General features: G+C 41.1%; 1 protein-coding gene across 1 annotated transcript in view; it reads left to right on the forward strand.

Annotated features, from left to right (window-relative positions):
- Positions 1 to 15,141, forward strand: part of STAG3 (stromal antigen 3) — a 47,388-nt gene that overhangs the window by 6,057 nt on the left and 26,190 nt on the right. Inside the window, exons 4-7 of the mRNA XM_006859814.1 lie at positions 4,383 to 4,479; positions 5,148 to 5,224; positions 5,505 to 5,709; positions 6,493 to 6,644. Coding sequence (XP_006859876.1) covers positions 4,383 to 4,479; positions 5,148 to 5,224; positions 5,505 to 5,709; positions 6,493 to 6,644 — 531 coding nt within the window. The remainder of the gene's footprint in view (positions 1 to 4,382; positions 4,480 to 5,147; positions 5,225 to 5,504; positions 5,710 to 6,492; positions 6,645 to 15,141) is intronic.

The raw sequence follows: 15,141 nt of genomic DNA on the forward strand, positions 1-15,141 counted from the left end.
CCTCCTGACTATATGTCTGAAGTATGAGAGACCAAGTTTGGCCATCTTGGCCTCCAAGGAGCACTCTGGCTGCACTTCTTCCAAAATGGATCTATTGGTTCTTTTGGCAGCCCATGGCACTTTGAATATTCTCCTCGAACACCGTAACTCAAAAGCATCAATTCTTCTACGATCTTCCTTATTCACTGTCCAGCTTTTGCATGCATATGTGGTTATTGAAAATACCATGGCTTGGGTCAGGCGCACCTTAGTCCTCAAGCTGACATCTTTGCTCTTCAACAATTCTTCATAGTAGTATGTTATTATACTTTTTATTCTCATTGGTTCTTTTGTGTTATTTTTCAGTTTTCTTTGTTAGATTTGTCAGTACTTTGTCAATTTTATTGATCTTTTCAAAGAGCCAGCTTTTTGTCTTGTTGATTTTTTTTCTACTGTTTTTCTGTTTGATTTCTTTATCTCTAATCTTTATTACTTCTTTTCTTCTGGTGACCATAGGCTCACTTTGCTGCTGTTTCTCGACTTATTGGAAATGCTGGGTAAAGGTGCTAACTTTGATTTTTTTTTTTTTCCCTTCTTTTTGGATATGTGCATTTATTGCTATAAATTGTCCTCAGGTAACTACTTTTCCTGTATCTCAAATGTTTGGGTATGTTTTGTTTTCATTCTCATTTGATTTAAGGAATTTTTTAAATTTCATCTGTTACCCAGTTTTTTTTGTTGTTGTTGCTATGTACTGACACTTTTTTTCTTTAGCTTTCAAAACAAAAAAAAAATGTTTTATTTGATATTAATATAACCACTGTGGTATGGCGCTTTAGGGATAAGTACTAGACTCTTAACCATAGGTTGGTGTTACTTAGCAACAACAACATGCTAACTTTATTTTTTGTTAGGTTTCACCTGATATCTTGTTCCATCCTTTACTTTCAATGCTTCTGTGTCTGTCTGGGGACTATCTCCTGCATTTGCTATATATCTGGATTATGTTCTTAAATCTTTTCTGCCAGTCTGTCCTTTAACTAGAGAATAAATCTATTTACATTTATTGTTACTACTAATATTTTGGGAAGGAGTTCTGGTAGTGTAGTGGTTACGAATCAGGCTGCTAACCTCAGGATCAGCAGTTTGAAACTACCAGCTGTTCCACGGGAGAAAGATGAGGCTCCCCATAAAGATTTACAGCCTCGGAAACCCTGTACAGGGTCGCTGTGAGTCAGAACCGACTCCACGGCACATAACAACAACAACAACAATATTTTGTGGGAGTGCAGTGGTGCTGCAGGGTAAGTCCTGGACTGCAAATAACAAGGACCGAAGTTCAAGTTCATCAGACACTGCCCAAGAGGAAGATGAGACTTTCTGCTCCCGAAGAGATTTTAACAGCCTTCGAAACCCTACACAGTGTTGCTATGAGTCAGAACCGACTCAGCAGCACTTGACAACAACAATGTATTTGATATTATTCCTGTCATTTTATGTGCTTTAACTTACTCTATAAAGTGTTGAAGAGCAAAGATGTCATTTTGAGGACTAAGGTGTGCCTGACCCAAGCCATGGGATTCTCAATCACCTCATATGCATATGAAAGTTGGATCATGAATAAGGAAGACGTGGAAGAATTTTGATGCATTTGAGTTATGGTGTTAGAGGAGAGTATTGAAAGTACCATGGACTGCCAGAAGAACAAATAGATCTGTGTTGGAAGAAGTATAGCCAGAATGTGCCTTGGAAACCAGGATGGCCAGACTTCGTCTTTCATACTTCGTACATATTGTCAGGAAGAACCAGTCACTGGAGAAGAATATCATGTTTGGTAAAGTGGAGGGTTGGAGAAAAAGAGGAAGACCCCCCAATGAGATCAATGGGCTTAAATGTAGCAACGATTGTGAGATTGGCCCAGGTTGGGGCAGTGTTTCATTCTGTTGTGTATAGGGTTGCTATGAGATGGTGCCAACTCCATGGCACCTAACAACAATAACTTTCTCTTGCATTTTGTTTGTTTTTCTTTTTGCCTACTTTTCTTTTGGATTTATACGCTCTACAAGAACCTAAGTCTATTTTAACTTAAGTTGTTAAATGCTGTTGAATTGATAGGACTCATAGCAACCCTAATACAACAGACCGAAACACTGCCTGGTTCTGCACCATCCTCATAACTGTTGCTATGTTTGAGACCATTGTTCCAGCCACTGTATCATTCTGTCTCATTGAGCGTCTTCCTCTTTTTTTGTTGACCTTAAATTCTACCAAGCATGGTGTCTTCCTTAGGGACTAGTTCCTCCTGCTAATGTATCTAAAGTACATGAGACAAAGTCTCTTCGTCCCGTCCTCACTTCCAAAATAGATATGTTTTTTCTTCTTGCAGTCCATTATATATTTGACATTCTTTGCCAACACTATAATTCAAATGCATCAGTTCTTCTTTGACTTTGTCTTCCAGTTTACTCATCCTGTTTTTTGAGTATCTAATCTGCTTTTCCACTACTTGTCTGTCAGTTTGTCCTACTGTGGTGGCTTGTGAGTTGCTGTGATTCTGGAAGCTATGCCACTGGTATTTTAAATACCAGCAGGGTAACCCATGGTGGATAGGTTTCAGATGACCTTCCAGACAAAGACAGACTAGCAAGAAAGAATGACGAACTGCTTCCGAATATTTAGTCACTGAAAACCTTATAAATAGTAAAGAAACACTGTCAGATATAGTGCTGGAGGTTAGCCCAGGATCGGGCAGTGTTTTGTTCTATTGTGCATAGGGTCACTATGAGTCAGTACTGACTTGATGGCTCCTAACAACAAATCTGCTTTTGGAGTCCTGGTGTGGTGCTGTGGGCTAATGCGTCAGATTGCAAACTCGTTTGAACTGCAGGGTTGGTGGTTCAAGCTTACCAGCTGCTCCTTGGAATCCCTATACAGGATTGCTATGGGTCAGAATCGACTCGACGGCACTTAACAACAAAAACAATCTGCATATGGACTCCTGATGTGGTGCTGTGGGTTAATGCGCTGGACTGCAAAGTCTGTTTGAACCACAGTGTCGGCTGTTCAAGTTCACCAGCTGCTCCTCAGAGACCCTATGTAAGGTTACTGTGAGTCAGAACTGAATGGACAGCACTTAACAACAACAGACTGTTTTTGGAATCCTGGCACTGTGGGTTAATGTGATGAACTGCAACGTTGGTTTGAATTGCAAGATCAGCAGCTCAAGCTTACCTCACAGGGTCACTATGAGTTGGAACTGACTCCACAGCACTTAACAACAACAATCTGTGTATTTGGATTCCTGGTGTGGTGCTGTATAAGCACTAGATCACAAGGTTGATTTGAACCACAAGGTGGCGGTTCAAACCCCCCAGCTGCTTCTCGGAAACCCTATAAGGGTTGCTGTAAATTGGAATCGACTTGACAGCACTCAGCATCAACAGTTCTAAATTTTATTTATTGTGTTTTTTCATTTCTATAAACATTGTTTAGCCCTTTTCCAAAATTGATTCTTCTTTGTCTCAACTTTCAAGCTTCTCTTATTTCTTAAATATAATATTGAAAAATTATATCAATATCTGATAAATTTAACTGTCTAAAGTCTTTTTAGATACAATTTTACTGTCTTTTTCTGATAGTTCTTTTAGTGTGTTTTGTTTTGTTTTTAATGTCTTAACTGGGTTTTACTGTGAGCCTCTCATTTTCTTTAAAACTCTGTGTTGGAAATTTGGGATCTGGGTTGAAGGTGGGTATTAAGAGAGGAACCTGAATTTGCTTTGGTCAGTTGCCCAGGGGTACTAAGGACCACATTCCGTTACAGTCTGTGATTATTCTGATCTTATAGGTAGTGGTGAATCTGGACTGCAAAACCCACCTGAGGGCTGATTTATGGTTATGAATTCTCAAGGGAAAGTTCTTGTTTTCCCCTGTGCCCCATACTAAGCTCATAACAAGTGAGATTTTTTTACTGTCCTTTTCTGCCCTGTAGCTTTATTTCTCACTCTCACTTTGATGAGGTTGTAATTCTTTGCAAGCCTCTAATTTTTATAGGAACTTTCTCTTGACCTTCCCTTTTTGGGAAGATTTGATCTACTTCTTGGAGAGAGACTCTGTCATAGGCTCTGTATGTACCCCATGTAGTCATCTTGACAGAAAGTCAGGGTCTCTAAGGTTTGATATAAACCCTTAAGGCAAAAGTCAGCCTTAGTGCTTGCTTACCTCCCAGGGTTTCTGCTCTCACTTCAATTTTGGTGTATGTGAAATTTTACCTTTCATTCCAGTTAAATTTATTTTAAAGATGTTTTTATTATGTTAATCAGTTTAAATACTTCAGTTAGAAAGATCATATAAGATTTCTAGTCAGTCCACTGACTAGAAATTCTTTTTTCTTTTTTTTCCTCTAGTCTTTGGTGGATGAGTGGCTGGATAGCTACAAGCAAGACCAGGATACAGGATTCTTGGAGCTCATTAACTTTTTCATTCGATCTTGTGGCTGTAAAGGTAAAGAGACCCCTAGCCCTTTCTTGATTCCCAACCTTTTCCTCCTGTGTTATGATACTCTTTCTCTGTTTAGATGGGTAGGATGAAATCTAAGTAAAGGGAGTAGGTTGCATTTACTTTGAACTACATTTTTATTGGTAAATAAGGGAGTTGATCTAGTAGGCAGCAGTGTTGGTTTAGAGGCAAGACCCTATGAGGAAAAAGAACTAATCGTGCTAATATGCTAGATAATGGTGCAGTGGTGCTCACAAATTTGAAAATGAGCCATCTGACACAGTTTCGGTCTTCCACTTTCTAAATGAATTTTTTACTTCTCAACCACGTTATCCCACATTTCTGTGGAGCCCCCAGGTTACCAGAGGCTAATTATTTAGGCAGATAGTCTCAGGCAGACAAGCTACAGGTCTAGTCTTATTGCTTTTTGTTTATTTCTTATTTAAATCATAGTTTCCACTGAATGATTCCCTTTGGAGTTTCTAAAGCGGTTATCTTACAGAGGTGGCCTGTGTACTATGGATGGTAGCAGAATTGTGACTAGGACTCAGGTCTTCTGATTTGCCACCTAAGTTCTTTTCAATATATTCAGTAGCTCACCTTTAGATGTATGTGTAAATCGTCATGGCACCTTGTATGCTCCTTGTAATTATGTCATCTCCTGCATTTCTCAGGCATTGTTACACTTGAGATGTTCAAGAAGATGTCCAACTCTGAGATCATCCGACACCTAACAGAACAGTTTAACGAGGTGGAGGAAGAAAGAGAGCCAGGATCAATCATCTTGCCCCTCTCATTTCAAAGCATATGGCCCATTGTCTCATTCTCAAATAGAGTACCTTTGTAGAAGTTTACAATCTTTTGGGGATAAAGGGACATAGGAGTGTTATCTAAATGTGCCTTTTGTGTAAGGGAAACTAGTGGGAAATGAAGCTTAACAGAGACATACTTTACTGCTGAGTTTTGACAAATTCCCTGTGGCTTCATGGACCTGGTAGTAACTTTCCTACTCTTTATAAACCCTTCTGTAGGACTCGGGGGACTATCCCTTGACAACTCCAGGTCCCTCCTGGAAGAAGTTCCAGGGCAACTTCTGTGAGTTTGTGAGAACACTGGTCTACCAGTGCCAGTACAGCCTGCTCTATGACGGCTTCCCTATGGACAACCTCATCTCCCTGCTCACTGGCCTCTCGGACTCTCAAGTCCGTGCCTTCCGTCATACGAGCACCCTGGCTGGTAAGCGCTCAGTTTTACTGTAATCATTGGCCTATGATGAGGCCCTGGTGGTACTGTGGGTTAGACATTGGGCTGTGAACCACATGATCAATAATTTAAACCCTCCAATCACTCCATAGGAGAAAGATGAGAGTGTCTGATCCCATAAAGATGTACAGACTTAGAAACCCTGTATAGGTTTACTGCGAGTTGGAATTAGCTCGGTGACATAGGGTTTTTAGTGGGAGACATTGTTCTGAGGGTTGGCAGGACTTTCCTCTGTTCTCCAGTCCTAGTTCTTCCTACCTACATTTTAGCTGTTCAAGTTCATACTATTTTTTTGCAAAACCTCACTGAAGTTTCCACTAGTGCAATTTTAAAAAGGGATGGATCATAATGACAATTTCCTAGCCTTAACATCTTTTTCATAGCTCACAGTTGGGAATGTGCAGAGGATTAAAAAAGGCCAAAAGAGTTGAAAAAAAGAAAAGATAAAAGGAAAACAGTTAACCTGGGAACAATCAGACATACAATGTTAGGATCACCCTGCTCTGGATTTTCATTTTCACTGCCCCTTTTTCCTTCTTTTTGAACCCACCCTCCCTCTTGTGGGGTCCTGGTATGGTGCTGTAGGATAAGTATGGGACTGCTAACCGCAAGGTTCATGGCTCAAACCCACCAGCTGCACTTCTGAAATTCTACTAAACAAGATGGCTGAGCTGGAACCAGCTTGAGGGTACTTAACAACATCTCCCTCTTTTGACCTAAGTAATGATATTCTCATCTTGTTTCCTTGACTCAAAGCCATGACGCTGATGACCTCCTTGGTAAAAGTTGCCCTGCAACTGAGTCTGCACAAAGACAACAATCAGCGACAGTATGAGGCTGAACGAAGCAAAGGGCCAGGACAGAGAGCACCAGAGCGGCTGGAGAGCCTGCTGGAGAAACGCAAAGAGGTGAAGAAAGTGTCCTCTCTCCCAGCTTCCACCCCCTGCTATGGCAGACCACCTTCTCATTTCTCTGTATTTCATTTGGGCAGTCACAGGCCCCCAAGCAACCTTTAGGATAATGAAGAATGTTGTTGTTATTGTTAAGTGCCGTTGAGTGGGATCTGACTCATAGCAACCCTGTATAGGGTTTCCAAGGAGCCGTGAGCTTGAACTGCTGACTGTGGTTCAAACCAACCTTGCAGTTCAGTATTTTAATCCACAGCACCATTCTTTCTGTTGTTAAATGACTTAGAGTTGGTTCCAACCCATAGCGACCCTGTGTAGGGTTTCCGAGGAGCAGCTGGTGAGCTTGAACTGCCAACCTTGAGATTCAAACCAACTTTGCAGTCCAGCGCATTTGCCCACTGTGGGTTCTATAAAAAACCTTTCTGATTTTATAGTGAATCTAAAAGTTCCACTTTCACTCAGTTTTTTAATTTGGCGTTCCTGATCAGATATGTGTAAGTGTCCTTTCTAGCAAGGTTAGCAAGAAGTTAATTTTAACTTTCTTGTGAAGTGTATCATATGCAGGTCCTCACAGATGTACCAGAGGCTGACTACTGAGAAGGGAGGCCAGGATTTTTAAGGAATAAAGTCCACGCTGTCACTCACTCCTAGGGTTGAATTCTATTCCAGTTAGCTGCTAACTCCATGGCCCTATGTAACCTCTGTAAGCTTTACATTCCTTGTCTTTGTTGTTGTTAAGTACCGTCGAGTTTGTTCCGACTCATTAGTGACCCTGTTTAGGGTTTCTGAAGAGTGTCTGGTGAGTTTGAACTGCCAACCTTATGTGCAAACCGACCTTGAGGTTGAGTACTTATCCTGTAGCACCACACCAGGACTCCTCTCTTGTCTTTGAAAGGGGATAATTTTCAGCATTTTGTAAAGATGAAGTGAGATGAGTAAATTGCCTAGCCTGGCACATTATAGGTACTTGCATTTTCACTCAAAAGACCACCACTGGACCACGTACCATCACAATCTTTGGTATTCATTAAATTTTCAAACGTCTTCTGTGCCTGACACTTTTTTTTTTTTAATGTTTTATTGTGAACTATGTGATAGTTTACATGGGAGAACATTAGTTTTACATTCATCCTATCGTATGTCATTTCATTGCCATGGTTACAGTCCCCTCCATGCGTCATCAACGAACCAAAGGGTATATACTAAAAGCCTGCCCCCCCGGTCATCAGCACACAGCCCCTCTCCTTGTCTGTGTCTAAATTCCCCAGCTGCTCCATCTCTCCATGTCATCATCTCTGCCTCCATCTCAGGCATCACTGCTTCTCTGGGTACGGTCCCGCCCTCCACTCTTCTCCCTTGATGGTTCCCGGACCTCCGCTCCTAGACTACAAAGTCAGTCACTCCCCTCCTTGCTACAAAACATTTACTTTTACATTTCCAACCCTCACAGTCAGCCCTGATAACAATTATTCACTATTGTATCTGAAGAAACCTATCCGCATTTCCTTTCATCAGCCCTGCCTAGACAGATTGGATACTACTCTGTGGCAATTCTACCTTCCTCCATGTCCTCTGGATCTAGGTTCCCTCTTGAAAGCTTGTAAGCCAGTCACTTCTTGCCTTTGTAGCCCCCTGCCCCCATTTTGGGTAGCTAATGTCCAAGTTGCCCATCCCTGTCTACTCTGTGTATGGAGGGGGTGGCAATGATCCTTGCTGTAAAAATTTGTACCCTCTTTTGAGCTACTGCATCCATAGGTGTAGGTCTAGTTCATCAAATTGTATCAGTTTCAGTTTACTGTTTTTTTTCCTCTTCTTTCTTCTTCTAGTTGAGCTTTGATCATCCAGTCACTCAAGCCAGGTCAAGTGGATATTATCTGCAAGTGTGGGTGTTCTTGTGAATATGCCCTCTCTTCTTATCAACTGGATGCTTCACTCTCCATTCTAGTCCTCTGTGGCTATGTCACTGACTCTGGGCCCAAGAGTCCCCAGGTCTTGCCACATTGCTGGCCAACCAGGTCTCCACCCAGGTTCACAGGAGTCTATTGAACGTTGTAGGGCTTAGCTCACAGCGTCATTGCTGTTTTCCCCTCACTTCCCCTTATTGTTGACGAACGTGGTCACCATTCAGAGCGTGTATCTTGGAAGGGGGTTTGCTTTGAGGAGACCCGACCATTTGCCTTGATGTCTCCTGGGCAAGCAAGTTGCTTGTTCTTGTAGTAATCAGTCAGTCTGCCTATATCGTTTTGTATTTTGCCTGTCAGTCTGTCTTTCAAGAAGTATCTTCTGTTCTAGGCGCTCCAGGCTGGTCTGCCCATCCTTTCTAGTGAAAATTTCCCACCTCTGAAGATTCTGGATGCTGTTCAGGATTCCACCTATGGTCTTATGTAATGCAGAGGCTCCATAGAAAGCCTCCTTCACTGGGCACGTTGTAGCCCCATTTTAGGTATTCCAATCAGTTATAGGATGAAGACGGACTTACAAGCTTTCTATGGTGATATTTCTGTCTATTCCTTTCTCTCCCCCTCCAGTGTCTATTTTGTAATATAATGCAAGGAAAACCAAGATTCAAAAGACAGCCAACCATCTTAACATTATTTTCCCCCCTTTTCCCCCATTCCAACCATGTCTCAGTCTCTGTATCCCAGAGCCCTGTTGTTCCAAGGCTGTGCATGCATCATTATTTACCTCTGTCCCACTTAGTCCATGCAAACCTGCCTAATTGTTCTCCCATCTGCTTTGTTCTTCCATTCCCCTCTCCCTTCTTGCATATTGCCCCCCTCCCCAGCACCCAAACTATCCTGTGTCTATTCCCTGCCCTATGCTCCACTTTCCCCTCCCTCCCTTATCCCCACCCCCACATCCCAGCAACCAGCAAAGAATCCACTCTCTGTTAGTATGGGTTCTTTTTCTTAGTCTTTTACAGTAGTGGTCCTATGCAGTATTTCTCCTTTTGTGACTGACTCATTTCACTCAACATAATGTCCTCAAAGTTCATCCATGTAATGCGGTGGCTTGCAGCTTCCGTCTTGTTTTTCAAGGTAGCATAATATTCTATTGTATATAGGTACCACAGCTTGTTTATCCATTCTTCAGCTGATGGGCACTTTGGCTGGCTCCATCTTTTTGCTATTGTAAATAGTACTGTGAACATTGGTGTGCATATATATCCACTCGTGTTACAGCTCGTAGTTCTTGTGTGTAAATACCAAGTAGAGGAATTGCTGGATCATAAGGTATTTCTATTCCCAACCTTCTGAGGAAGCGCCGTATTGCTTTCCAGAAAGGTTGGACCATTTTGCAGTCCCACCAGCAATGCAGGAGTGTCCCAGTCTCTCCACATCCCTGCCAGCATTTATTGCCCTCTACTTTTTTGATCTTTGCTGTTATTGCTGGTGTGAGACGATATCTCACTGTTGTTTTGATCTGCATCTCTCTAATGGCTAGTGATCATGAACAGTTCTTCGTGTGTTTGTTGGCTGCCTGGATCACCTCCTTGGTGAATTGTTTGTTCATGTCCTGTGCCCATTTTTAATTGGGTTATTTGTCTTTTTCTTGCAGAGATGTTGTAGTTTCCTATATGTTTTAGAAAGAAGTCCTTTACTGATGTGTCTTTGCAAAAGATGTTTTTCCCATTCTGTGGGTTCCCTTTTTACTCTTCTAGTGAAGTCTTTTGATGCACATAAGTTTTTAATTTTTAGTATGTCCCATCTATTTGTCTATTTTCGTTTGTGTAGTTTTCAAAATGTTTTGTAGTCTGGGTATTCCCTGAATTAGCGCCCTCACATTTGTCCCTATTTTTTCATTGTGGCCTTCATAATTCTGGGATTCACATTTAGGTCTTTATCCATGTTGAGTTGGTTTTCGTATAAGGTGTGAGGTGAAGGTCTTGTTTCAGTCTTTTGCATATCGTTTTCCGGTTCTGCCATCACCATCTGTTGAAGAGACTGTCACCTCCCCATGCAATACATTTAGGTGTTTTGTCAAAAATCAGTTGGCTGTATGTAGATGGGTAAATTTCTGGATTCTCCATTCTGTTCCATTGGTTTATGTATCTTTCATTGTACCAGTACCAAGCTGTTTTGACCACTGTAGCCATGTAGTAAAATTTGAAGTTGGGGAGTGAGAGGCCTCCAACCTTATTCTTCTTCTTAAGCAGTTTTGCTTATCCTGGGTCTCTTTCCTTTCCATATAAAGTTTGTCATTGTGTTTTCCATCTCTTTGAAGAATGTTGTTGGAATCTGGATTGGTATTGTATTATATGTGTAGATTGCTTTGGGCAGTATTTACATTTTCACTATGTTATGTCTTCCTACCCAGGAGCATGGTACATTCTTCCCATTTTTGTAAGTTCTGACACTTTTTTATATATAACTTCAGTATCTGACATTCCTCTACCCCGAGATTAACTGGACCCACCTTGTCTTGTCTAACTATGCCAGTTGGCTATTTCCCAGGCCCTTGAAAAAGTTGTCTTCCATGCCCGATTTTCAGAGAAGGAAACTTTCTATTTTTGTCTCTTGCCATTCTTCACTGACAGATGATCTTAAAACCTTGTACATAAATATCATGCTTCCATCTTGGATCTTAACAGTAAACTACTGTGAATCTGTTTTGGGGGGGATAGGAAGTTCTTTAGGCTCTTGCCCCATGAACTGGTACTCGCCTTTTTCATCTTTTTCTCTCCGCTGTTTTCTTCTTCCCATTTACAATGGGAAGTATATATACATGATGCTTGAATCTTACCTATGCTCCTCTGTAGGCTGCTTTATTTCTGTCTTCTTTCAGGGTAATATTCTCTTAATTCCTTGTTGCCCAAGTCTACTGAATTGTTTCTTGTCACCTAACTCCTAGCTCCATTTTTCATCTGAAACTATTATCTCCGATCAGTGACTTCTCACTCCTTACAAGCCATGCCCTAATCTCCATTTTCCAGACCTCTGTAGTCCTGGTGGGAGTCATGGTATGGCACTGTAGGATAAGGCACTGAACTGCAAGATAAGTTTGAACCACAAATTCGGCAGTTCAAACCCACCAGCCACTCCTTGGAAATCTATGTAGGGTCACTATGAGTCGAAACCAACTTGACACTTCACAACAACAATAGTCCTCATATGATGTAGGATAAGTATTTTACTGCTAACCATGCGGTTGGCAGTTCAAATCCGTCACCTGCTCCTCAGAAACCCTATACAGGGTCACTATGAGTCAGAACCGACTTGACGTTTAACAATTCATTTAACAGCAGCAACAACAGATTATGCTGTTGATGGTTCCTGCTATCTTTGTCCTCTCCTTCCCTTCTTTTCTTCCTTTTTCTTGAGATTTGAAAGTTTTAAAACATTGAGAAAAGTAGGTATAATGAACACAATAATATATATCATCTAGATTTAGCAATTAATATTTTACCATATTGGGGTTTTTTTTTGCCACTTTAAAGTACATAATGGAAGTTTTTATTTAAATTTTCCAGTTTGTCCCCAAAATATATTTTACATCTGTTTAAACTAGGATCTAATTAAGAACCGTGGATTGCATCTGGTTGTTGTGATTCTTAAATCACTTAAAATCTTATGTAGCACCTCTGCTTCCCCATCTCACTCCCATTTCTTGCCAGTACATTGATTTTTTTTAAAGAGATGGAGTCAGTTGTCTTCAGGAATTTTGGCTTTGTTTTTCTAATCCTGCTTCCTTGATATCCTTTATAGGCAGTCCCTGGGTTATGAATGTGATCATCACAGTGTGTTTAAGAATGTATGTGGTTCTTATTTAGCCTTACTATGGTACAAGAAACGCTCAAAGCCTTTTCAGTGATTTAAAAGCTACACATGCAGCAAATGAAGGTGATTGTGATGAGTTTGCTGCGAGTAGAGGTTGATTCAGTTGTTTCAAAGTGAGGGTAAATTTACATATCATTAAAGCAGGGCTTCAGAATAGCACTGTCCTGCTCAAAGATGGGGGTACCCTGCTCCAAGAGAGCAACCAACTTTGAATGTGTGTGGCTTTCCACAGTCCTTCTACTAATAATCCACTCTCATGCATCACGCTCCTGAAAGGGCTTACTACGCCTTTTCCAAGTATCACACCCCAGGACTTGCACCCACAGTTTTTCCTGTTCTGGTTACCATGTGGAATTACCCAAATTGTAAAAATTCAGGTCTGTTCCATGACAGAACCAGTTTGAATCCCTGCATTAAACAACCATTAGGAGTTGTCTGTGGAGTCTTGGTGTGGTGCTGTAGGATAAGCACTGGACTGCTAACCATAAGGTTGATGGTTCAAGTCCACCAGCTACAGAAACCCTGTAAAGGGTCACAATGAGTTGGAACTAACTCCACATCATTTATTAGCACCACCACCTAGGACTTGTCTGTGAATTGGACATTCATAACCTAGGACTGCCTGTATTCATGTAATCCTGGACTTCTGAACAACAGCACTGTTGGCATTGTACAGTATTCAGCAGCATCCCTGACCCTGACACATTAGATGTGACAACCAAAACTGACTTCAAACACTGCCAAATATGCCTTGGGAGGACAAGATCATCTTTAGTTAAGAATCACTGAACTGATGTCTCTGTCTTTGTTGCTCTTTTATCAAACTGCATTTGTTAAAAAATAATTTTCCCAATTATTAGGGCTTATAACCAAAGATAACCAGAATAACCACACACAGGAAGCATAGTATTTTATCAAGCACAGAGAAATCTCTGGTGTATTTGTTGACAATACAAGCAGTCCCTGGGGTATAACTGAGGAGTCTTCCTAAGAGTATGTAGGTATGCCATAACAAGTGCCTGCAGTTCTATGTAGGCTTACCGTAGTAGATGCTGTGCAGTAAGTGCAAGGTCAGCAATTCAAAACCCACCAGTGGCTCCTAGGAAGAAAGAAGAGGCTGTCTGCTCTCATAAAGATTTACAGCCTTAACACCCTTATATAGGCCATGTAAACTATCACATAATTCACAATAAAACATTTAAAGAAAAAAAAAAAAACCTTATATAGGGTTGCTCTGTTTGGATTTTTTGTTGTTGTTTTGACTCATAATAACTATAGAGTATCAGAGGAGCAGCTGGTGAGTTTGAATCACTGACCTAATGGTTCAAACCGACCTTGTAGTCCAGTGCTTACCCTACATGTGCATCCAGTAAAGGTGCTTGTGATGAATTTACTGTGAGTAGGTTCAGTATTTCAAAGTGAGGGCAAATTTACATACCACTAACCGACTCAACGGCACTTAATAACAACAACAAAGGACTCCTAGATGCCCAAAGCAATCTACACGTATAATACAATGCCAATCCAGATTCCAAGGACATTCTTGAGATGGAAAAAACAATTACAAACTTTATACAGAAAGGAAAGAGACCCAGGAAAAGCAAAGCACTGCTTAAGAAGAAGAACAAGGTGGGAAGCCTCTCACTCCCTGACTTCAAAATTTACTACATGGCTACAGTGGTCAAAACAGCTTGGTACTGGTACAATGAAAGATACATAGATCCATGGAACAGAATTGAGAATCCAGAAATTAATCCATCTACATACAGCCAACTGATTTTCGACAGAGGGCCTAAGTATATCACATGGAGAGGTGATAGTCTCTTCAACAGATGGGCCTGGCAGAACTGGAAAACAATATACAAAAGATTGAAACAAGACCTTTACCTCACACCATATACAAAAACTTATCTCAGCATGGATTAAAGACCTAAATGTGAATCCCAGAATTTAAAAGGCCATCAATGAAAAAATAGGGACAAATTTGAGGGCTCTAAAACCGCGGGCAAACTTTGTCACTCAGCTTCAGAAATATTGTCAGGAGGGACCAGTCACTGGAGAAGGATATCATGATTGATAAGGTAGAGGGTCAGAGAAAAAGAGGAAGACCACCAGCGAGATGGATTGGGAAAGTGGCAGCATCAGTGGGCTCAAGCGTGGCAACAATTGTGAGGTTGGCCCAGGATCGGGCAGTGTTTCATTCTGTTGTGCAGAGGGTTGCTATGAGTCGGTACCCACTCGATGGCACCTAACAACAACAACAATACAGGGCACACACTACCAAACATTGTGAAAATTACACAAAAGTAGACAAAACACATGATTGGGACATACTAAAAATTAAAAACGTGTGTATCAAAAGACTTCACCAAAAGAGTAAAAAGGGAGCCCACAGAATGGGAAAAATCTTTTGCAACAATGCATCAGACAAGGGACTAATTTCTAAAATATATAGGAAACCACAACACCTTTACAAGAAAAAGACAACCCAATTTAAAAATGGTCACAGGACATGAACAGATAATTCACCAAAGAGGAGATTCAACAAACATATGAAGAAATATTCACGATCACTAGCCATTGTTGTATGCACAACAGAACGAAGCACTGCCCAATCCTGGGCCAACCTCACAATTGTTGCCACACTTGAGCCTATTGATGCTTACTTGGCCAATCCATCTCATTGGGGGTCTTCCTCTTTTTCTCTGACCCTCTACCTT

Source organism: Chrysochloris asiatica, unplaced genomic scaffold (genome assembly GCF_000296735.1).
Source record: "Chrysochloris asiatica unplaced genomic scaffold, ChrAsi1.0 scaffold00034, whole genome shotgun sequence".
NCBI lineage: Eukaryota > Metazoa > Chordata > Mammalia > Afrosoricida > Chrysochloridae > Chrysochloris > Chrysochloris asiatica.